Here is a 21,912-nt window from a genome sequence, read left to right on the forward strand (position 1 = left end):
ATCCCACAAGGTGTGGGAGAAAGCAGCTGGCTTTATGGACAGGATCTCTGACAGGAAGCCTGATAACAGAGGTGAACCAGGAAACAGCCCCAAGCTCCTGAGGCGGGCCAAGGCCTGGGCCAGAGCCTGGAGGACCAGAGCCTGGAGGGCCAGGAAGGCTGATGGCAGGGCCGGCTCATCAGAGCCCCGTGTCCCAGTGGGAGGACGTGGCAGCTGGAGTCAAGAGGAGCTGACTCAGATGAAAGACTTGTGTGTGTGGTTCCACTGTGGGCCCCCGGCATTAGGGGTTAGTGTGGTGGGAAAGTGGCTCAGTGTGCGGGGTTCTGCCAGCCCCTGGGCCAGTGCCGAGGGACCCAGGTCCGTGCCCACGTCCTGCTAATCTCATGAAGAATCCAGGGCCTCAGGAACCAGGGTGCTGGCTCAAAGTGTAGTCCTGGAACCAGCAGTATCTACAGCACCTGGGAGCTTGTTATAGTGCAGACTCTGGGGCCAGCCACAGACCTGAATCAGGGTCTCCACTGGAAGGAGATCCCAGGAGGTTGCGTGTATAAAAGCATAAGAGTCACTGGTCCAGGTGACCGTGTTCTTGACCACCGTTGTTCTGATGATCTGAGGGACCCTGTAGGTTGGCATGTCCCCTTCACCCGCCCCCATCACCCCATCTGAGTAGGGAGGCCAGGGAGCCAATGAATCAGAGGCCAAACCCAAGCTGGGAGCCAGATTTTGCCAGTCCCCACTTAGCCCTGGCTGAGTGCCTTCCTGGTTCCCCCTGAGAGCAGGAAACATGGCTCAGCCCCTTCAGCAGCCTTCCCCGGGAACATGCGTGTCCTTTGTTCACCTCCATGCCCTTGACCCTTAGCCCCACCTCACGGGCTTTGTCATCCAGGTGCCCAATCGTTATTAGCCAAACTGTCATGAAGCTGGAGGCCCCAGAGCAAAACACGGAGACTGTAAGACAGGCTGTGCTCAGGCCTCGGCTAAAGAGCTGGCATCCCCCCACCCATCGCCCACGGGGGATGCCTCCTATGTGGGGCTCAGCTGAGGCCTGTGCTCCCTCCCTCCATCCCGGGTTGTCAGAGGTGCATGTGTGCTGCCCTCCTATCCATTTCAGGTCAAGCTGGCACATCTCTTGGGTTTTATTTTTTTTTGTCCAGGCTGCTGCACCCAACAGTTTCCAAGTCTATATAACTTAGGGCTGCTCCCCTTATAAAATACAACACACACAATGTGATTAAAATAAAATGCATTTCATATAAATATCTCCATCAAGGAGTCATACATGGAAGGCCTAAACAGCCTCAGGAGCTGACTAGTGTTTGCTTTTTAAATACAAGGGCATAAATAACTGTACATGGGGAGAAGGGCCAGGCTAAACACAGAGTGGCCCGTCGTCGCCTCCTGGTGGTCCCTCCTAGAGGTGCAATCAGAAGAAGGATCCATCCTCACCCACTGGCCAGGCCTGACATTGCAGATCTACTCTCCAAGGGACCAGGGACAACCCAGTTCCCCATGAGCCGGGGAAGGTGGGCTCAAAGGAGACAAGAGGTTCCACTCAGTGCAGGCTGCTACTCGGTAGCAAGTCAAGTAAAGGGGAAGGACATGGGGAAATAAGACGGGAGACTTGGGGCTATAATTTCCCACCATCTCCCCAGACCCTGTGACGTCAGATAATGGAGAGTTGGCTCCATCCTGCAATTCTCGGCAGCACCTTTAACTTCTCCTGTGGGCTGTGGGAGCTCTGGGATCGCTAGGCTGTCCCGCTGCCCCATCCTTTTTCATCTTGTAGGGAAACACAGCACTGAAGATGTCTTCATGATAGCGCTTCTGGCTCTTTAAGAAACAAGGATCACCGGGTCAGTCCTGCTGGTCCAGCCACCTCTCGTTCATCAGGTCCAGGCTAGAATGAGCTCCTGGGGTTCCCCAGCTTCCCCATCACTCCTACACCCATGAGCCATTTCTCTTCCCAATTGTCATGCTTGGATCATGCTTGAACCTCACTTAGAATCGTTAACCCCGCCTCTGCCCGCTCAGGCGGGGACCTCCTAAACATCTTTCCAGGCTTTATGGTGGACAGAATAGCTGGCCTAGTGCTCTGTCTACAGGAAGCTCCCGGAAATGTGAGCAGTTATATATACAAGTTTGGTGAATGCTACATACTTTCTCCACATTTAGAAGCAGCATCACTCTGCACAGGAGCCTGTTAGAGGCTCTGAACGTCTTATGGTAAATCAGCGGGTCAGCCTTTGTTTACTGAGCAACCAGACTGGGCTGCACCGCCAGGCTTCTGACAACCCCTCCAGCTCTGGCCTCCACCACCTCTAGGATTCCTTAGACGTCCACCACTGTGTGTGCCTGACTCCCCTGGTCCTGGCTCCCTGGCCCAGGCCCCTGACCTGCATCCCTGGCCTGCACCCCGGCTGCCATACCTTCAGCTGGAAGAAATAGTCCTCGACCTGCTCCTCACTCAGGCTCAGCCTGGCAGCCACCAGCTGCTTCAGTGTGTGGGCCACATCCCGGGCCATGCGCACGTCCCCACAGACATAGAGGTGGCCTTGCTCCTGGTGCAGCACGTGGAGCACCTGGTCGGCCAGCTGCTGCTGAAGGATTTCTTGGACATAGACCTGAAAGCAGAGGAGATGGTGAGCCCAGGCTCCGGCTGCTGGGTGGGGAGGGCAGCCAAGCGTGCAGTCAGGCCTGCTGGCCATCGGGAGGCGGCGAGGTGGGTGATGGGCTACAGGCTGAGCACCTCCCCGCTAGAACATTGCACAGGCCTGGGCTGGGCCGAGAGAGATGAATTCTAGCTGAAGCCCTGTCCTGAGGCGCTGGTGGTCCAGTGGGGTCCTGATGAACTCTGCACTCACCATGCTTCAAAGAGGCATCGATCAAGCCACTTGCCCTGCCCAGGGCTCTGAGGCCCACCTGCCTACATCCCAGAAAAGGGATTCTCTCAGTGCAGACTGCCTGTGGGATCTCCACTGTAATGCAGAGCAGGGCACAGAGTCCTGGGCCCCTCAGTGACATACAAGTCCAGGAGCCAATCGGGGCTCCCAGTTACCCCAGCACTGGGCCTGGAGCACTGGCTCTGGGAGGAGCCCTGATGGGACAAGTTCATAAGTGAGGAGCCAAGAGTCTGTCCCAACTCCCCGGGCTCAAGGGGTAAAGTGTTTCCTGGGCCTGTGATGGGTGCAGTGGCCGCCCTCCAGCCTTGCTGTGGTTGTGCATAAAGCGGCCTGGACCACCTCTCCCCAGGCAAGTGAGTTTCGGGGGGAGGATCTCAGCAGGCTGTGCCCGGGGATTAAGCCACCATGTGGCCCTGACTTAGTCCTGAAGGTCTCAGGGCCTGTCTCTTCTCCTGGAAGAGTGAATGGAAGAGCTTCCCAGCATCGCTCTGACAGTAACTGCCTACATTCTAGAGCTGAGATTAAGGCTCAGAGATGTGAGGGGCGTGTGTGTGGGGAGCCAGGGCACCCACCATAGTCTGTGCTTTTAATGCTCCTCCCACTGCACGGGCAGTTGCCCCATTACCTTGGGCTGGCCAGGCAGGCGAGAATAGGCTGTGTGCACCTCATGCAGCACCCCCTTCCGGGCCATCTCCAACATCTCCTCCCGGTAAAGGTGGTCCTCATCTGGGCGCCGGCACCCAAACACCAGGGTCATGTGGCCTCTCCCGAGCCCTGCAAGACCCAGCAGGCTGCAGTTACAAGGGTGGCCACCAGAGGGTGGGCTTCAAAGCCTGGCAAGCTGGCCACCCAACTTGAATTCTCATTTCATTGCTGCAAGTGTCCTATCTGGCACTTTGCCCACCTCACAGAGGAGGAAGCTGATGCCCAGGGCATTCATATCACTTGTCCACACAGGCGGAGGCAAACTGGGACAGGGGCCAAGCAATGTCTGTGGGCAGTGGCACAACTCTCTTGCAGCTCAGCTCTGGCCACCTGGTGCCCCCCATCCAACACTCAGAACCCCCCAGCTGTACCTTTGTGCTCAGTGTCATGGAGTCGCTGCTGCCAGAAACTGCGGAAGGGGGCGATGCCCGTGCCGGGCCCAATGAGGATGCAAGGACGGGAGGGGTCCTCGGGGAGCTGGAAGCCGCTGGCACTGATGGGGACAGAAAGAGACAGGCCCTAGTTGTCAGATACCATGGGTGGGATGCACATGCAGGACAGAGGCTAGGTAGCTGGGGTGTGTGCTTTGGGTGGCAGTGTTGGGGCGTGTGGAGAAGACAGTTATCTCAAATTTGATTCCCAAGTCCTGCAGGCTGCTTCATTTCCTCTGGCCTGAGCCACCATCACCTTGCCCTGGGTCCTTTTTAAAGAGGCTGAGCCTCCCTGTCCTCTGGGCTTCATCACCACTGTCATCTCCATCCCTGCTAGAGTCTTGGCCATGTTCTCTAGCCAGGAGGTAGGTGGAGAGGCCCCGGTGACCCCTAAGCCTTCTTTATGGGCCAAGGGGTCCAGAGTGGCACCTACACACAGGTCCCTCCCTTTCAACCCCAAACTCCCAGAACCAGTGGTCCCATCGCATACAGAATGGAGGGGGTACTTACCTTCTTACAAAACAAGGCACTGGGTCTTGGGGTTTCAGGCTGCTGAGCCATGTGCTGCAGACACCGTGGTGCAGGGGACCCTGGCCATCTGCAAGGACAGCACAGACCTGACCAACATAGCCCCCCACCCCCGGTGTGTGAACTGCCCCAGTGGCTCCTGGAACTCTGTGGGCTTTAATATGGGAGCTGTTTTTCTCCTGGTTCTGAGGCCCGCCCTTCATATAGTCAGAGCTGGTGAACGTGGAACGGGACGTAGAGAGCAGGCAAGCCTCTCCTTTGGCCACTGCAGAAACTGAGTCTCAGAGGGACAGTGACTTGTACAGGCCACTCAGGTAGCAGCAGAAGCAGGCCGCAGCTCAGCTTCCCTGGCCCCTACTCCAATGCTCCTTCTACGAGTTTCTCCAGGGACCCTCCCAGCCACCACTCGGCTCCAATGACAATTGCTCAAAGGGGCCCTTGGGGGTGGCTGCAGTCACTGCCCCAGAGTGTCTTCCCCAATACAGTCCTGACTGGCAGGAAGCCTGGGTGATGGACAACCTCCTGAGCATTCCGGTCAGTTCTGACATCTGTGTGTGGCCCCTCCTTGACTTGTGGAAACCCCAGCTTTTCCCGGGGTACATTCCTTTCCCAATGACCCAGAATATAAGGGACCTCCAACCAACTTGAGAAGTCCCTTTGGTTTTCCTCTGGATGGAATCTTGCTCTCATGGAACGTGCCTGCCTCTCCTCTCCTGGGCTGAGGACTGAGCCGGGGCCTGTGCGACATTGTCTAGCACAGCAAATGGTCTCTGCCCGGAGATCAGAACTGTGTGGCTGCGCTGCTCAGAGCACAGAGGGCTCAGAGGTGTGTGCCGGCTCCCCTGCTTTGGCGCCCCAGGCAATGCTCTGTTACCAAGGGCAAGGCACGGGCACAGTCCACCCAGGGGGGAGCCAAGCCCACTGGACAAGGTTTTGGACCTTCAAGTCTGTGTCAGTCCATCCCCCACCCCCTGCCCTCATAGCACCCTGCACATCCTTCTCAGCACCTCCACAATGACAACTGTCTATTTCTGTGGGTCTCTCTTCATTGCACCCTCTCGATGGGAAGCTCCATGAGGGCAGGGGCTCCGTGTGCGGTATTTCCACACTGACCATGGTGCCAAGGGCAGAGAAGTATGGAACAAATCATTGCTGAGTGAGTGTGTGAGGGAATGAACAATCAAGGCAGAATCTGCCCTGTATTCAGGCTGGACTATCAGGAAAACTAAGAATCATTAGGCTCCCACTAAGTATTGGGTGTTTCCCACCTTTGATCTCATTAAGTTGCCCCAGTAGAGGCAGGACTGCCAAATGGAGTAGGGTGGTTAAGTATTCGGTCCCTGCAGACGACCTGGGTGTGAATCTCAGTTCTCTGCTTGCTAATGGTGTGACTTTGAACAAGTGGCCTCAGTTCCCTCACCTGTAAAAAGCACACAGTAGCCATCTCACATGACTACTGATGAGACGCATACAAAGGGGCGAGCTCAGTGCCTGGTTCAGAGTAATCTCTGCCACACACCTCCTACTGCTGTAACAGCTCTGCAGGTGGGTGTTCCACTGATGAGACCAAAGCTCAGACACGTTGAACAGCTGCCCAGTAAATAGCAGAGTTGGACTGCCCCAAAGCCTCTGCCTCGGCCTTACCTCGGGTGCGGTAGGTGAGCACGGCCACGGTGAGGTGGACCTCCGTGGGGGTGCGGTCCCTGGAGGAGCTGATGGAGTAGTACCGGGGTTTCAGGACAGGGAGCTGGGAGAGCAGGAAGCTGGCAGATACCCGCAGGGACGGGAACTCCTCCAGCACCTCCAGGAATGTGGGACTGTTGGTGAACTTCCACTTGTTGTACTCTGAGGGCTGGAAGGTAAGGGCAGTGTGAGCACCTGCCCCACTCTGAGGGAAAAGGCTGTCATAGTACAGGTTTCATTCATATGTTCGTTCGTTCATTCATTCATTCATTCATTCTAATTCATTCGCTCCCTCCACAAAGACTTAAAAGCACTGGGTGCTGTCCAGGGTGCTGAGACTACCAAGCTGGAGAGACTCTATTTCCTGTCCTGAAAGAACACAGGCCAGTGAGTAGCATTGATCTCACTTTTGTGCTGAGAACTTCACTGTCAGCAACTTGTGGGCAAGAGCCAAATCTTTATTATAATCTCACTTGGAACCATACAGACCTGGGTTCAGATCTTGACTGGATGCTTGTCTTAGAGCTGTGGGATCCTGTCCCAATTGCTTAACCTCTGTGAAATGAGGAGAGCATCACCTACTTCCTTGTGTTAAGTGAGAAAATGTGAGCCAAGTTACAGCCGCACAGCCTCGGGATAATGGCAGTGGAGGTGTCTGGAATCACGATAATTAGCAATAATGATGATGTAATAATGACATCCAGTGCTTTTTGCAAAGACTTGGGCCTAGAAAGTTGCAGGTGGGTTAATGCATTCTCTTATTAATTTATTAATTCGACCACCCATCTGTCACTATGCCCATTTATCCATTCAGCTACACCATCCATCCTCCAATACTTTCTACGTCTCAGGCTTGTCCAAGATTTGGAAATACAAAGACAAGACATAGTGGCTCACTTTCCCTAGATAATTTTGAAGGACGTGCACTTTGGTTGCATCCTGCAGACACTCAGAAAGACCCAGTTTACTCAACACAACTGTGCCTAGAAATGGGATGGGACAGGAAGCCTGACTTCCCACCTGACTTTGGCAAGTCTCGCTTTGGACAGCTGGGGTGGATCCCACTTGGAGGTGAAAGGCCAGCTCTGAGCTCTGTCCCCCTCCCCCCCAACTCCTGCCACTGCCCCACCCAGCAGGCAGCCCTGAACTTCACCTGGCACAGGGTCTCTAGCCTCTGTCTCTCCGGTTCTTCTGTGGCCAGCTGGGCCAGCTTTCGAAGCAGCAGCTGGGTTGGGGGCGTGGTGATGTCCAGGAAGTAGGTGAGGGCCTGGCTGAGGGAGCAGGGGGGCAGCCGCTTGTCCCTGACCCAGTAGCTGCCTGGAATACAGTCAGGATGGAAAAGGTCCCATTTAGGTTTCCCAGAGGGTGATGAGGCCTCTGGGGCAGACACCTCCTCCCTCCAGCTGCAGGGGAGAGAAGACACTGAAGTTCTGGCAACAGGCTCATGGGCCCAACTCATGAGCAGGAAGATGAACTCAGATATATGGGTGCAGGAAAGGCTGGTCAACAGCCCTCCAAAGGGCACCAATGGTGACTCAATCCTATAAACTAACTATGCACCAGAGTCCAGTCCCTCTCACCCAGGCCTGATACCCACAGGTGGATTACAGGCTCACAGTGACTAAGTCCACAAAGACTGATGTACGCCCAGAGGCCACTTATTCATTTAGAGAAAAGTCCATGACTGCAGTCCCCTGGGGTCCTGTACCAGGAAGTGCTAGGAGAGCCCCCAATCACCCTGAGTGAGGTGGTGAGTCTCAAGGAGTCCTGAGGGGCTCTATACAGGGGCATCACAGCATGGATGCTGGGGCCAGTAGATGTGGGTTCTAACTCTGGCTCCCACTTACTAGCTGGGTGACCGAGCTCTCTGAGCCTTGGATTCCGCCTCTGTGAAATGGATGTGATCACACAACTTGTCTTGCTGGGTTTGTATGAGCATTGAATGAAATAGTGCGGTGTGATAGCTGGTACAGCGTCTGGGACACAGGTGCTCAATAAATGTTAGGTAAAAGTATTAGTATTACATTGTTTCATAGACCCAAGGCCCGATGAACCGCATCTGTCTCCCTACAGTCACAAGGACATCTCTGTCCCCTCATCCCTGAGTGTCGGGCTCTCTCACATTCTCCAGGACGTTGGGGTCCAATGCCAGACTTTGCTCCTCTGACCCCGGCTTTCTGACTTTGGCCACTCTCTTTAGGGGGACACATTCCTGACGGTGTCATTGTCACTGAGGAAGCTAAGGCCAGGGAGCTAGTCCTATGGCTGGGAGGCCCGAGATGGTAGATTTCACTCGTTTACCTCTCCTCCTGCCTGTCACCCTGTGCTGTGATCTCCACATGGACGGAGAGCCTCCCCTTCGCACAGGAAGGGGGTGCCCTGGAGCCTCCCAGGGACAGTCCTCTCCCCAGTGAGGATGGCCAGGAGGAGCCACACTCTCCATGAGCCCTGCTCACTGCCCTGGGAGGGTGGGAATAAACCAGACCCTTGGTGGGGCCGCAGTATGACATTAGAATGCCATGAAAATGTGAAGAGGTTATATATTTGGGGATCTGAGGAGGCTCTTGTGGTGTATTCTCTGACTTCTAGTCAGATGTTCATTAGCCTGTGGGGAATGAACCTCCCTCCATTCCTGCGTTTATTTGGTGCCAGGAATTGTGGTGAAGGTTGCATTTGTATCCACTCATTTGTTCTTTACAACAAGCCTACAAGGAAAGCTCTTAGCCTCTCTATTTTAGAGAAAAGAAATAAAGCCTAGAGCGATTAATCCATATGCCCAAGGTCACACTGCTGGACCAGGGACTTGAACCTTCAAACCTCACCATTTTTACAGTTTCCACATTTCTCTCTTATGTCACCACACAAGCCGCACATATATGCCTTCGGTGGGGACTAAAGAGGCAGTGCATGTGAAATGCTGGCATATAGTAATTACCCAACAAATGCTAGCTGCTACTGTTCCTGTTATAATAATTATGATGAATAACATCCTTGCATATCGGCCTCCTGTACTAGGTGGTGAGCTCTCTGAGGGCAGACACCAAGTCTCATTCATTTATTCGCCCAGGGCCTGTCTGTTATATAGACGAGACCAGTTAAAATTTCCATGGAAAAATAAAGGAATCAGTCAATCATTTAAAAAGTGGCCAGTTAAGCAAAAGAATGAAGGGAAAAGGCTTTCCGGCCTCTGATGTTGGGCAGATGGTCCCAAAGAAGCGCCCCTTTTGCTGGCCTGCCACCTGGCTGAGAACTGTTTGTAAGGCGCAGGCGTGGACACCCCCCCCCCCGCCCCCCCGAGCAGGAAGGGGAGGGTTAGCTGCCTGCAGTGCAGGCCCAGGCCCAGCCCATCAGCTGGTTGGGGGTCGGTGGGAGGATGTTGGGGCCGCCTCAGCAGAGGGTCCGTGGAGAGGGCTCACCGGTCTCGCTGAGGGTCTCCAGGCACACGGGCTGGTGGGGTGCGGGGCCGTCCACCACTCGCTCCAAAATGCCTTGAACCAGGGCTGGCTGGTTGCTTGGGAAAACCCCCAGGTGCTCTCCAGGCTGGTAGCTGAGGCCTGGGCTGCCCTCGCAGGAGAGTTCCACCAGGAGCGTGGTGCGGCTGGAAATGGAGAGAAGCGGCTGGTAACCCACCAGGGCTTCCTCCTGGGCTCCCGGCAGGTGGGGCGCTTTCCCCTGGAAATGCGCCCTCCTTTCATTTTCCTGCCTGATTCCATGAGCACGGTCACCAGCACCCCCCCACCCCACCCCGTGGCTAGGGCACCCAGAGGGACCTGAGGCTGGGCAGACTTGAGGCTTCTCCATGAGGTGAGGGTGGGCTGCACCCCTCCCTGTGCAGTCCTCCCAAGCCCACGAGGGCTTGACCACAGACTCTGCCTAAAGAAAGCATCTCTCCAGGAGAGATGGAGGCAAATTCGGTTCTTGCTAGAACAAAGCCCAGTTTTGCTAATGAATGGGGAGGACAGCACAGAGAAACAAAACCTACAGAGAATCCACAGCACGGGCCTACCCTGGCGGGAAAGTCCTTCCCTGCTAGACTTTTCCTGAAAGTTCTTAAGGAAGAGCCAAATGGCCCTAGCTGGTTTGGCTCAGTGGATAGAGCATTGGCCTGTGGACTGAAGGGTCCCGAGTTCGATTCAGGTCAAGGGCACATGCCTGGATTTCGGCTCGATCTCCAGTAGGGGGCATGCAGGAGGCAGCCAATCGATGATTCTCTCTCATCATTGATGTTTCTATCTCTCTCTCCCTCTCCCTTTCTCTCTGAAATCAATATATATATATATATATATATATATATATATATATATATATATATTTTTTTTTTAAGAGCCAAATGGTTGAATTTCTCTCGCTCCCCTTTTTGGTGAGAGAGTCAAGTGGCAAAGGGCAGGAAGTGAGGCAGGCCCCTAGTTGGGAAACTGGCTCAGGATGAATGGAGACCAGACGTAGAGGCACTGGTGGCCACAGGGTTACCGGTCAAGCCGGCCCTCACTGCTAATGCCAGTGGACACAGCTCTCTTCTCTGACTGACTTGCCCTGCACTTCCTTTCATTAAAATGAAACCTGTGGACCATCACCCAGAGCCCTGTGCTCTACCCTACCTGGATTTGGGGCTCTGTAGATTCTGCCGCGATTTGAGTTTCATGGTGAACACATTCTTGGCGTGCATTCCGCTGAGGGCTGTGGGGACAGAGAGGCGGTGAGATGGCCAATGGCTCCCAAGCACCGTGTGCCCGAGTCAATGCCATCCGGACACTGCCCTCGGGAGGTCCCGCTGAGGGCGTGGGAGGGTTTTCTTTCCTTTTCCCCACGTGTCTCTGAGTCACAAATGAGGACCTTTGGTCTGACCCAGGGTGGTTGTGCTGCTGCTGGGTGTTGAGAAATATAACTCAGATGCCCAAATATGGGGATTCCAAGGACATCCTGGACCCGCAGGGGAGCACCGTGGAAGCGGGGGTCTCCTAAACAAGTAGAAATCTGCAGGCCCACCGGACACATGGGACAACAAAAGGGGGAGCACGGAGGCACGGCATCTGGGGGCACCACTGAGAGTTCACGGGCTGCGGAATGTTCTGGAATTGCCTCTGCAGAATGTTCTTTTCAATACGTGGCTGCCATCGGAGCCAGAAGGGTGGGGCTCAGATCTCAACTTGGCCACATGCTGGCGACTCACATCGCCTCCCTGAAGTTCCTTTTCTCTGTGCCTGTCTTGCAGGATGAGTGTCAGGGCTCGCTTAGAGCGGGTGGGCAAAGAGCCCAGCACAGTGCCTGGCACACAGGAGGCCCTCAGTTGGTGTGGCCCCCTTCTCTCTCCACCTCCCTCCCAGGGCTTCCTCCTTAAATGGCCTCCCTCAGAGACGAAGCAAGGCCTCGATTCTGGCACCCCAACCGGCTCTTGGAGGCAACAAGAGAGAGACGCCTGGCAGCCCTAAGCCCGCTGCCCCTGTTCAGAGGGTCCAGTGCTCAAAGACCCCACCGGGCAGGAAGGGCCAGCCAGCCCCGTGTGGTGCAGGGAAGCAGGTACCTTTGTTGAGGTCCAAAGGCTGAGAGTCCCGCACGAGCCGGTAGTGGTGCGGGTCCCAGGTCACATTGGTGGTGTAGAGCTTGGGGATCTGAATGCGGTGTTTGCCGCGGACATCGAACGCCTCACAGGCTGCCTGGAAGGAGACAGAGGGAATCCGTGTTTGTGAGCGCCCTCGTCATCAGCGGCACCACCACCACTGGGGAAACGCTTCGCTTAAGGGAGGAGTTTGCTAAATCAGGGTCAAACCTCGGGCAACAAAGACCTGAACTGTGTGGTCCCCATCCCCAAGCTCTCTGTCCCCAGCAAGACCAGGTTGTCAAGAGGCGCTGGATAGTTAGAGGGGAAAAGATCTTAAACCAAAGCTCCCAGGAGTCAGGGAGGTGTCCTGCTACCTTCTCCTACCCGGGGACACAGGCCTAAAGTGGAGCTCTTCCGGGGGCACCACTGCGCCCTGTCCATGCTGTGGGGCAGCACCAGCTGTGAACTGACCTTGAAGGTTTGCACGGCCCAGCTGCGGAAGGCCTCTTCCTGCCCACTGAGCTCGTCCCCTTCCCCCGTCGGGGTGAGCTGAGACGCTCCCAGGTGGGACAACTTCTGGTCGACATCATGAGCGAAGGCGCAGAACTGAGGGTACATGCTGGAACCGAGGCCAAACACGGCATACCTGCCCGAGGAGGACACACACACACAGACTGGAGTGAGCCAGCCATGCAAGCATCTCCCAGCAGCACCAACAGCCCATAGGCCGGGCTCAGGCACTCGCAGTGCAGCCGGGCACAGGGCCCAATAGTGGATGCCCCCTTATGGGCTTCCCTAGGGCCAGAAGCTTGTCACCAATTCCCATGACCAACCCTAAGTTTGGCCTGCAGACCTGTAAGAGGGGCGTGGATTCCCTGGCTTGAGGACAGGCTCTCTCCAGGCCTGGACACCCCAGAGAGGACCCTCTAATATACACCCAGTGCCAGACTCGGCCCATCAGGCAGGGCTCGGATAAGAGGAGGTGGGAACAGCCTTACCTGAACTTGTTGGTGAGCTCTTTCAGCATGAAGAGGGATTTCTTCAGTTTCTAGAAAGAGAGAGAGAACCACAAAGTTCTCAGGACAGGATTCATAAAAGCAATTGCTGTTTCTTTTCTTCTGGTGGCCCATTCAGAACCGGCCACATCTGAGAGAAGGTTCAAGATCCACAAATGCAAGTTGGTTGATGTGTACCTGGCTGGGGCTCAGGGACAAGTCCAGCCTTTGCCACTCATGTGGCCTTGACCCTCAGTGGGGGGCCTGGAAACAGCCCAGCCCCCACCCCACCCAGCCCTGTAGAGGGTTTCCTGATGGGGGCGCGAGTGAGCCTCGCTTCCTGTTTGGAACTGGTGAGAGCAACAACTGTTCCCGTATTTTCTAAAATAACCCTGATTTCCCAGGGACTCAAGATAATTTTATGTGGTACATGACCTAGCAGATATAGTGTCAGATCTCCTGGTAAGATAGTATTCTCTCCTCTGTAATTTTTTTTTTAGTTATTCCCACTTCAACTTTTTGTTGTTGTTGTTCTCTTAAACACTAGGGAGAAAGTCTCACATTGGTAGTAATGGAGCCTTAACACCTCTCTAATACTTGCCTACTATTTAAAAACAAAACAAAACAAAAAAAACCCTAAGCAAGCCATGGTCGGCTAATAGCATCTAGCTAAAATTCAATAACTCTGTTTGGCTTTCATTGGATTTGTTAGAGTGAGATAGAGTTTCCTTTAAACATGAATTGTTGAATTTGAAAGGTAGGTCAGTTTGCTGAAATCTATTAAGTATGTCGTAGGAAAGGTCACACGTGCATATGGCGATCATTACGAAGGACACAGGCAAATGGCTGACGTTGGGCAACCAGAGTGATCTGAGCACTCACCCCCAAATGTCCTCCTCAGGATATGCTGACCCCCCACATCCCTTCCTTGGGCCCTACCACCCCCCAGACCCCTGGGACCTGGGCCACCTACCGCTCCATTGCCGGGGGAGTCTCCGTTCCCAAAGGTGCTGGTCACCACCAGCAGCAGCTGCTCCTCCTCCAGGCTGCTCAGCCTGTACTCGTCCATGCAGAAAACCTGCATGGCACCGAGGGTGGGCATCAGCCCTGGTTCCCAGGCTGGAGCCCTCTGTGCCCTCCCCAGACACCCTGTGCTTTCCCACCCTGACCCAGTCCCTTAGCCCCCTTCATCACGCAGGTCCCCCGTCTCCCCCCAGCACAGGTGTGGCACAGAGAAGGCGAGTGCCTAACAAATCCGTCAGATGAATCCCCTTGAATACAGGGCCTCAATTCTCCCTGCCTCCAGCCCCACCTCCACCACGTCAGCAAGCTGGGGGGTCTGCCTCCACTACACCTCCCAAATCAAAACACTTCCGCGGCTATTTTGGATTCTTAGTGCATGGACGTATCTTCTACAAAAATAGGGTGAGCAGATTACAAAAATGACAACTCCTCTGGCACCTCCGGAACCCAGACACTGCCTGACACTAATGTCAGGTGAAGGGTGTCACGGCCTCGCTCCTACCCGGGCCCACCTGCCTCGGGAGGCCTGCAGGGGTGAAGAATGACGTCCAGCACTGACGGGATGGGTGAGCCACCCTCTGGGGTTTTATTTGTCTGCACTTTATTCACCCTTTGCCTCCTTCACATTCAGCACTGCACCCTGTAGGGAAGGTGTGCAGTGAACGGCAATAAAATTCATCTAGAGCAGCTCATGGAAACTGAGACTTGGGCTCATTAGGAAAGTGTTTCTCGCCCGACCAGTGTGCTCAGTGGTTGGGCATCGACCCATGATCCAGGAGGTCACAGTTCAATTCCCAGTCAGGGCACATGCCCGGGTTGTGGGCTAGATCCCCAGCGAGGGCATACAGGAGGCAGCTAATCAATGATTCTCTCTCATCATTGATGTTTCTATCTCTCCCTTCCTCTCTGATAAAATATATATATTTTAAAGAAAGTGTTTCTCAACCTGCATTCCCTGGAACACTCTGAAAAATGTATCAACTGTGTAAGTTTGAGAACCCCTGGACACACCTATCCTCCTATGTGTGATTTACAACGTAGAGCCACACATCCAGGCTCTGAGACGTCCTGGAGCAGAGCACTCTGACTTTCCCAGATTTCCCTGAACACAGGCAGGGGAACGGCACACGTCCAGCCGGGTCAGGTACCTTGGGGTTGAAGGCACAGCTGAACAAAGCCCCTAGGTCCTGGGCCAGCGTTTCCGATTTTCCGGTCTCCGTCGCAAAGAGGATGGTGGCTCTGACTCGGGACGCCATGGTCTTGCGCATCAGCATAGAGGCAAAGAGCACGGCTCTGTGGGGACAGACAGATACTGTGCCGGGTCATCTTTCCAGAGGGAGATGGGGGCCCAGGAGGCTGGGAGGGGACAGTGTTTAAAGTGGGCAGATTGAGTTAAAAGAACCCACGTTTCTCACCAGCTATCAACCCTGACTCACCACCTTCTCCTCCCCTCGCTCGCTCCACCTGCTGCTTAGACCCTTTGGGAAAATGGAGGCAAGAGGAGGTTGGGACAATAGCGACAGGTGACCCTTGGAATTGGTGTGGGGACCTTGGGAGCCAAACTCCATCAAGATCACTTCTTTGTTCCTTGCCCTTCAAGGCCTAGAAAGGCAGGCTGACTGGAAGGAAGATGTCAACACTGGCCACTCTCACTTACTTAACCAGGACTTGAAACCGAATCTCTCTTCTCCGGGGCCTCCGCTTCCCGTCCTGCCAGACGTGGGTTTTCCAGGCCTCCACCTTCAGGAAAGAAGGCAGATGTGAGAGCCAGGCAGGTGCGAGCTCAGCGTGGACTTGGGAATGCTGGTTGAGAGCATCGACCCATGAACCAAGATTTCCCCCATTGGATTCCTATTCGGGGCACATGCCCGGATTGCGGGCTCAATCCCTGGTAGTGGGTATGCAGGAGGCAGCCAATCAATGTCTCTCTCTCTCTCTCTCTCTCTCTCTCTCTCTCTCTCTCTCATCGATGTTTTCATCTATCTCTCTAAAATCAATAAAAACATTTAAAAAAAAAAAAAAAGAATACCTTGCCCTAACCGGTTTGGCTCAGTGGATAGAGCACCGTCCTGGGGACTGAAGGGTCCCAGGTTCGATTCCAGTCAAGGGCATGTACCTTGGTTGCAGGCACATCCCCAGTAGGAGGTGTGCAAGAGGCAGCTGATGGATGTTTCTCTCTCATCGATGTTTCTAACTCTCTATCCCTCTCCCTTCCTCTCTGTAAAAAATCAATAAAATATATATATTTTTAAAAAGAATACCTTTACAAAATAAATAAAAAGTATTAAGAATGTCTGTATTCTTGGTCCTTCCCCATATGTCCTGCACGAGCGAGCATGCACATGCACACATGCATGCACACGCATACACATGCATGCACGTGCACATACATGCACACATGTGCAGACACACACTGTCTCTACCCCTGAGCCCCCAAGACAGAGAGAAGAGGAAAGCCCTCTGTTACCTGGTAGTAGTAGAAAGGGGACAGAACATAGTTTAACATCTCCTGGTGGAACACGGGGGTGATGCTGCCAGAAATGGGGGGCACCAGCCAAATCCAGTCGGCGGGGCAGCCCCTCGGGACCGGTACTCATTCTGCATGTACTTCATGAAGGACTCTGCAGCTGAGTGGTGGTCCATGATGGTCACATTCTGCTTCTAAATCAGAAGGAGGCAAGAGGGGGAGTTGAGACAAGGGACGGGGGAATCAGGAGAGTGGTCGGTTGACTGCAGGGTTCCCAGGTAAACCCTGGGAGGCCTGGAAATCTGTAAAATGGGACAACAATTCCTCCTGGTCCCCTCCTTGTGGCTGAAAATAAATATCCAGAGGAAGGCACGCCGAAGGAGCCAGAAAAATCACTATCACCATGGTCAGCCCACAGATCAGATGGTGGCCTCCTATTGGCCCTCTGGGGCAGTGTCCAGCTTCTCAGGCCATGCCCTCAGGTCTCCCCAAATTCCCAGCTGATGGCTCTCTCTCTGGATGCTGATAAATCAAACCACAGTGCATTTTTGTTGGGAGAGAATCCCAGGAGTCACTTCCCCACGGATGTGGCTCTCTTGGCCGAGAAGGAACTAGACCCCTCTGAAGAGGACGGAAGCACTGGGAGAACCATAGTGTCTGGAAGACAAGTGACCAACATCCTAAAATTAAAAGCCACGGGGTCTGAGCTTCCCACACTGACCCAACAAGGGCCACACCCTCAATGCCAGAGGCAACCCATGCAGCCAGGAGACACTTGCTTCCTGTAGTGGTTCCAACGTTGGCCTCTTGTTGGCCCTGTGACCACAAGTCATTAGTTCCTGAACCTCACTAAGCCGCAGTTGCCTCGTCTGTAAAGTGGGGATGCTAACAGTTCCTCATGAGGTTATCGAAAGGATGCAATACATTATTACAAGTAAAGCACAGAACGTGCTCAGTAAAGTTAGCTGCTGCTATTATTTCTATCTGCCAGGCAGTGCATAAGGCACTGGCATTATAGACATGAAAGACACGGCCCCTCCATGCATCAGATTGTATTCTAATTAGGGGAGGAAGAAGCAAGTCCGCTTTTCACGTGGTCTGATAGCAGCTACGGGGAGGGGTGCAGGTGCTGATGGAGGGCAGAGGAGAGGGCTTAGCTCAGAGGCCTGGAGGAGAGATGGGGCTTCCAGGGACAGCTTATAAGAGGAGGTGAGTCCCGAGAGATGGGTACAAGTTAGGCCAGAGACAGGCATTCCTGGAGGAGGACACAAACATGAGTCAAGGCCACGAGGAGGAGAGGAGCTACTAGTAGCTGAGGGAGGTCCCAGGAGGCCCCCTCACACCTTCTAAAATGTATACATACATACACCATACATACGCAACTCCTGGGTTCCAGATCAGTTTTAAGCTCTGGAATGGATTGTTGTGATAATGACAGTAACAATAATAAATAACAACAACAACAACATGAGTGCTTGCTAAGTGTTCACCATGGGCCAGGCAGTCCTGCTAAATTGCATCTATTTCATTGAATTCTTACCTAGGGATGGGGGGACAGTTATTATCTCTGTTTTAAAAATTAGGAAACAAGGCCAAGTCTTTTGAAGTTTACTGTGAGGAGGGTCAGTGACGAGGAAGTCTTGGAGACTCAAAAGCAGTGACGGGACATGACCAGCAATGGTCAAGGGCCAGAGAAGGATCAACAGGTTTTCGGGAACAGATCTGCATCCTGCCAGTGTCAGGGCCGATGCTGGGAGCCCCAGGAGTCAGGATGTGTGGTCCACGGGTGGCCCTTGGGGCCTCCCCAAGCTGGGCCAGCCCCACGGGGCTCTTCCTGTCCTGTCTCAAGGCCACCCCCTCCCTGAATCAAGCACAAGCTTGACCTACCTATGGGGTGACCTGCCCTGGGGAACAGCGTGTGATCGTAAATATTTACTGGGCGATTGTTTAATGTCAGCTCCCCACTACACTTCACAAGGACAAATGTTTGTCTGGTTTGTTCACCACTCACGTCTGTGGCCCAGCCTAGGGCCTGGCACGTGGAAAACGCTCAATAAAACTTTGCTGAATGAGTGAATGACTCTCTGCCCAGTGGTTTGGCCACCAGGGCACCTGCCAGTTTTGTGGAGATGGTCCCAGCTTCTACAGCAATATCTTCACACACCCCATGCCTCCTTCCCAAAGGACGTGTTTACATGCGTAAGAGCAGCAGATGGTCCAGTGGGCTCCGTCTCACACAGGAACCAACCTGCTGTGTGTAGGTCCAAGGGGTGGACACTGTCGCTCAGAAATAAGAGCACCACTGCTCATGTGGTTGTGGGCTCTCGTTCATTCACTCAACACACTTTTTTTTTACCATGTGGCAGACACTCTTCTGGACTCTAGAGGTAGAGCAGTAAACAAGAGAGATAAGACATCTGGCCTATGGAGCTTACATTCTGGGGTGGGCTGGGGGTGGGCTGGGGTTGGGGACAAAACAACAAAGAAAGAAAGAAGTAGATGTAGTATATATTGTCAGGAGCTAATAAGTATTATGAAGAAAAATAAAGAGTGTTAAGGGAAGAAGAGAGAGAGGGTGGAGGTGGGGTGAGGGTGCCGTTTTATATGCATGGTCAGGAAGGGCTCCTCTGAGGAGGTGACATTGGCACCTCAATGAAGGGAAGGGGCCGGTCGTGGGATGACTTGTGGGAAGAGTGTTCTAGGCAGAGGGAAAAGCACGTGCAAAGGCCCTGAGGTGGGAACTGTATCGGTGAGTCTGAAAAACAGCAAGAATTCTAGTGTGACTGGGAGGTTGGTGGGAGATAAAGGCCCGACGGGAGAGGCTGAGGATGCGGAAGTGTAAGGAGGTCCTTCCTTGGTTTTGTTGTAAAGGGACGCAGAAAACAAGGTGGGAGGTGGAGGAGGCATTGGGTTAGCTAGCCATGGATTTCTTTGAGATGAGAACCATGACAGCCTATTGATATTGACAGGAATGACCCAGTGGAGGGAGACACTGGTGAGACAGGAGAGAGAAGGGGGGAATTTTCAGGATTAAAGTCCTTGAGAAATTGAGAGAGGACAGGATTCAGTGCTTAAAAGCAGGGGTTGACCAGTCATGGGAGGAAAGTAGCTGCCTGTTGCTAGAAGCCTGCAAGCTGTACTAGGAGACCTCAAGTTAGTGGGAGGGCGTAACTGTCTGTATCCCCAGCACCTAGCACCATGTGTGGCGCAAGCTGGGTGTTCCATGCTTGTTTGGTGCATAAATAAATGAACAGTGATGTCATGGGAAGTCAAGCATGGCACGCGAGGCTGGGCCAGATGACCTTCTAACCAGAAAGGCCCACAGAACCCCAGTCATACCTGGAAACTGTGGAGCACGGCGACATTGATCTCAACGACAGCCTGGTCCTTCCAGAGCGAGGCCAGCTTGTGCGTTTCCAGGCCCATCCTTCTGCCCACCTCCTGCACAGGCAGAGAAATGGCGGTGCATCAGCCCTTGGGACCAAACCACAGGCCCACACCTCCCGCTGGCCCAGCTGGATGGCCCTCCTTACCTCCAGGATGTTGTAGCGCTGGACGTCACAGAAGTCCCGGACCCCGATCTCTGTGCCCATGTACCAGCCGTTGAAGGGGCACCCTGGGAACTCCAGGCCACCCGCCTCGAGCAGCATGTTGGACACGGCAGGCAGGGCGTACCACTTCAGCCCCAGCTCCCGGAACCACTCGTACCTGGCAGGGACACACAGCCAGTGGGTATTGGGGCCTTCACTTCTGCCCACGCTCACCACCACCTCCCCGCCCCCCAAAAAAGCTTCAGAAAGAGTCAACCAAGAAAGCTCTTGTTCCAAGGGTTGATCTCTAAGTTCATCCCCCCGGAGGAGTGAATGGGTGCACGCAGTGTCCTTCATTGATTATGCATTCATTCACTCATTCATTAATTCACCCAGTCATACAGTAAGCATCAAGTATGTGACAGGCCAGTGCCAAATGCTGAGAACCCACATAACATAGTGGTTAAGGACGCTAGAGTCAGAAAGCCTGGCTTCAGGTTCTGCCTTACTGCTTACCAGCTGTGTGAACTTGGGATGTTATTTAGCCGCTCTGAGCCTCACTCACCCCACCAACAAAATAGAGGTAATAGCATCAAACTTGTGAGATTACTGTGAAGACAGTACTATCATTCACTTGTATGTTCATTTATTCCAGAAATATTTATAATTGAGCACCTACTACGTGCTAAGCACCCTGCTAGGTGTTGAGGATATATTGCTGAACAAGAAAGGCAAGACCCTGCCCTGGCTGGTGTGCTCAGTGGTTAGAAAACCACCCCACACACCAAAGGGTCGTGGGCTTGGTTCCTGATCAAGGGCACATACCCAGTCAGGGCACATGTAGGAGACAACCAATCTATGTATCTCTTTCACATCTATAATTCTCTCTCTCTCTCTTTCTCTCTCTCTTCCTCCCCTCCCCCCAAAAAAATAAAATAAAATAAAACAATGGAAAAATATCCTCGGGTGAGGATTAACAACAACAAAAAAGGCAAGATCCCTATTCTCAAGGAGTTTACAGTCTATAGACTCCAGTCTAGACTATAAACAGGCAAACAAACAAATAAATAGGAAAATAAAAACCAGGTGATGTGTTAAACAGAGGGTGGGGGCGCTACTCTAGATCAGGAGGGGCTTCTGGGAGGGGGAATACCGCACTGACAAGAAGGAATGTACTCTGAGGAAAGGGCACGGAACAGCAAGTCCAATGGCCCTGAGGCGGACTGAGTTCCGGAAATTCAAGGCGCACACACAGAAAGAGAGCCCAGCCCAATGATGGCGACATAGTGAGTCTCAACATAGGCAGGTACTTCTGTGATTGTGAGAGCTGTCTGGAGCAAGGGCTGAACCAGATGAGCTCTTGAAGTCACTCTAACCCAGCTGTGGGCAAAGTACGGCCCGAGGGCCGGATCCAGCCCGTTTGAAATGAATAAAACTAAAAAAAAAAGAGACCGTACCCTTTTATGTAATGATGTTTACTTTGAATTTATATTAGTTCACACAAACACTCCATCCATGCTTTTGTTCCGGCCCTCCGGTCCAGTTTAAGAACCCATTGTGGCCCTCGAGTCAAAAAGTTTGCCCACCCCTGCTCTAACCTATGCTTTCATCACAGTCAGGCGAGGCACCGCTAAGAGAACTGGCAGGAAGGCAAAAGAGGCCTGTGCTGCTCAGTGTGAGGATCTCAGAGCCCCACAAGGGTTCCTCTCCCAAGGTCACTGCTTCCCAAGCTCCTAGGGCCCCATCTGTCCAAGCCTGCGCTTCCCCCTCCTCATCAATACGCCCTCATAAGTCGGAAGCCCCAGACACAGTGCAGAGTCGCTGTATGAGGGTGACCAGGGGAGGCCTTGAAAGCAAGCCCTGTGGGGCACCTGCTGCTGACTGGGCTTTGGAGGAGATGCAAAGAGAGGCCTGAGGGTGGAGGTCTCCCTCAGGAAAGGAGGGGGACCTGCATGTTAACTCACACCCAGCACCCTCAGCCCGCTTACTTGGGATGTTCCATAGGCACCTCGAGCACAGGTCAGGCGGATCTCGAAGAGCTCAGGGTCGCGCCGCCGCCTGCAGACCAGAGCACACGTCGAAGCGCCGTACTGGGTTTCAGCCCAGGTCGA

The 21,912-nt window shown here is 53.7% G+C and overlaps 1 protein-coding gene across 1 annotated transcript in view; it reads right to left on the reverse strand.

Moving 5' to 3' along the window:
* Positions 1 to 1,226: 1,226 nt before the first annotated feature.
* NOS2 (nitric oxide synthase 2) overlaps positions 1,227 to 21,912 on the reverse strand; it is a 31,100-nt gene continuing 10,414 nt past the window's right edge. The window contains 21 exon segments of the mRNA XM_014461552.2: positions 1,227 to 1,830; positions 2,427 to 2,621; positions 3,526 to 3,674; positions 3,977 to 4,098; positions 4,547 to 4,634; positions 6,209 to 6,416; positions 7,401 to 7,564; positions 9,664 to 9,845; positions 10,846 to 10,924; positions 11,769 to 11,901; positions 12,258 to 12,432; positions 12,785 to 12,834; positions 13,755 to 13,859; positions 14,953 to 15,097; positions 15,462 to 15,544; positions 16,272 to 16,384; positions 16,387 to 16,465; positions 19,611 to 19,712; positions 19,805 to 19,979; positions 21,790 to 21,820; positions 21,823 to 21,912. Coding sequence (XP_014317038.1) covers positions 1,711 to 1,830; positions 2,427 to 2,621; positions 3,526 to 3,674; positions 3,977 to 4,098; positions 4,547 to 4,634; positions 6,209 to 6,416; positions 7,401 to 7,564; positions 9,664 to 9,845; positions 10,846 to 10,924; positions 11,769 to 11,901; positions 12,258 to 12,432; positions 12,785 to 12,834; positions 13,755 to 13,859; positions 14,953 to 15,097; positions 15,462 to 15,544; positions 16,272 to 16,384; positions 16,387 to 16,465; positions 19,611 to 19,712; positions 19,805 to 19,979; positions 21,790 to 21,820; positions 21,823 to 21,912 — 2,588 coding nt within the window. The 3' untranslated portion in view covers positions 1,227 to 1,710.

The sequence above is a fragment of the Myotis lucifugus genome, unplaced genomic scaffold (assembly GCF_000147115.1).
Source record: "Myotis lucifugus unplaced genomic scaffold, Myoluc2.0 scaffold_157, whole genome shotgun sequence".
Classification (NCBI taxonomy): domain Eukaryota; kingdom Metazoa; phylum Chordata; class Mammalia; order Chiroptera; family Vespertilionidae; genus Myotis; species Myotis lucifugus.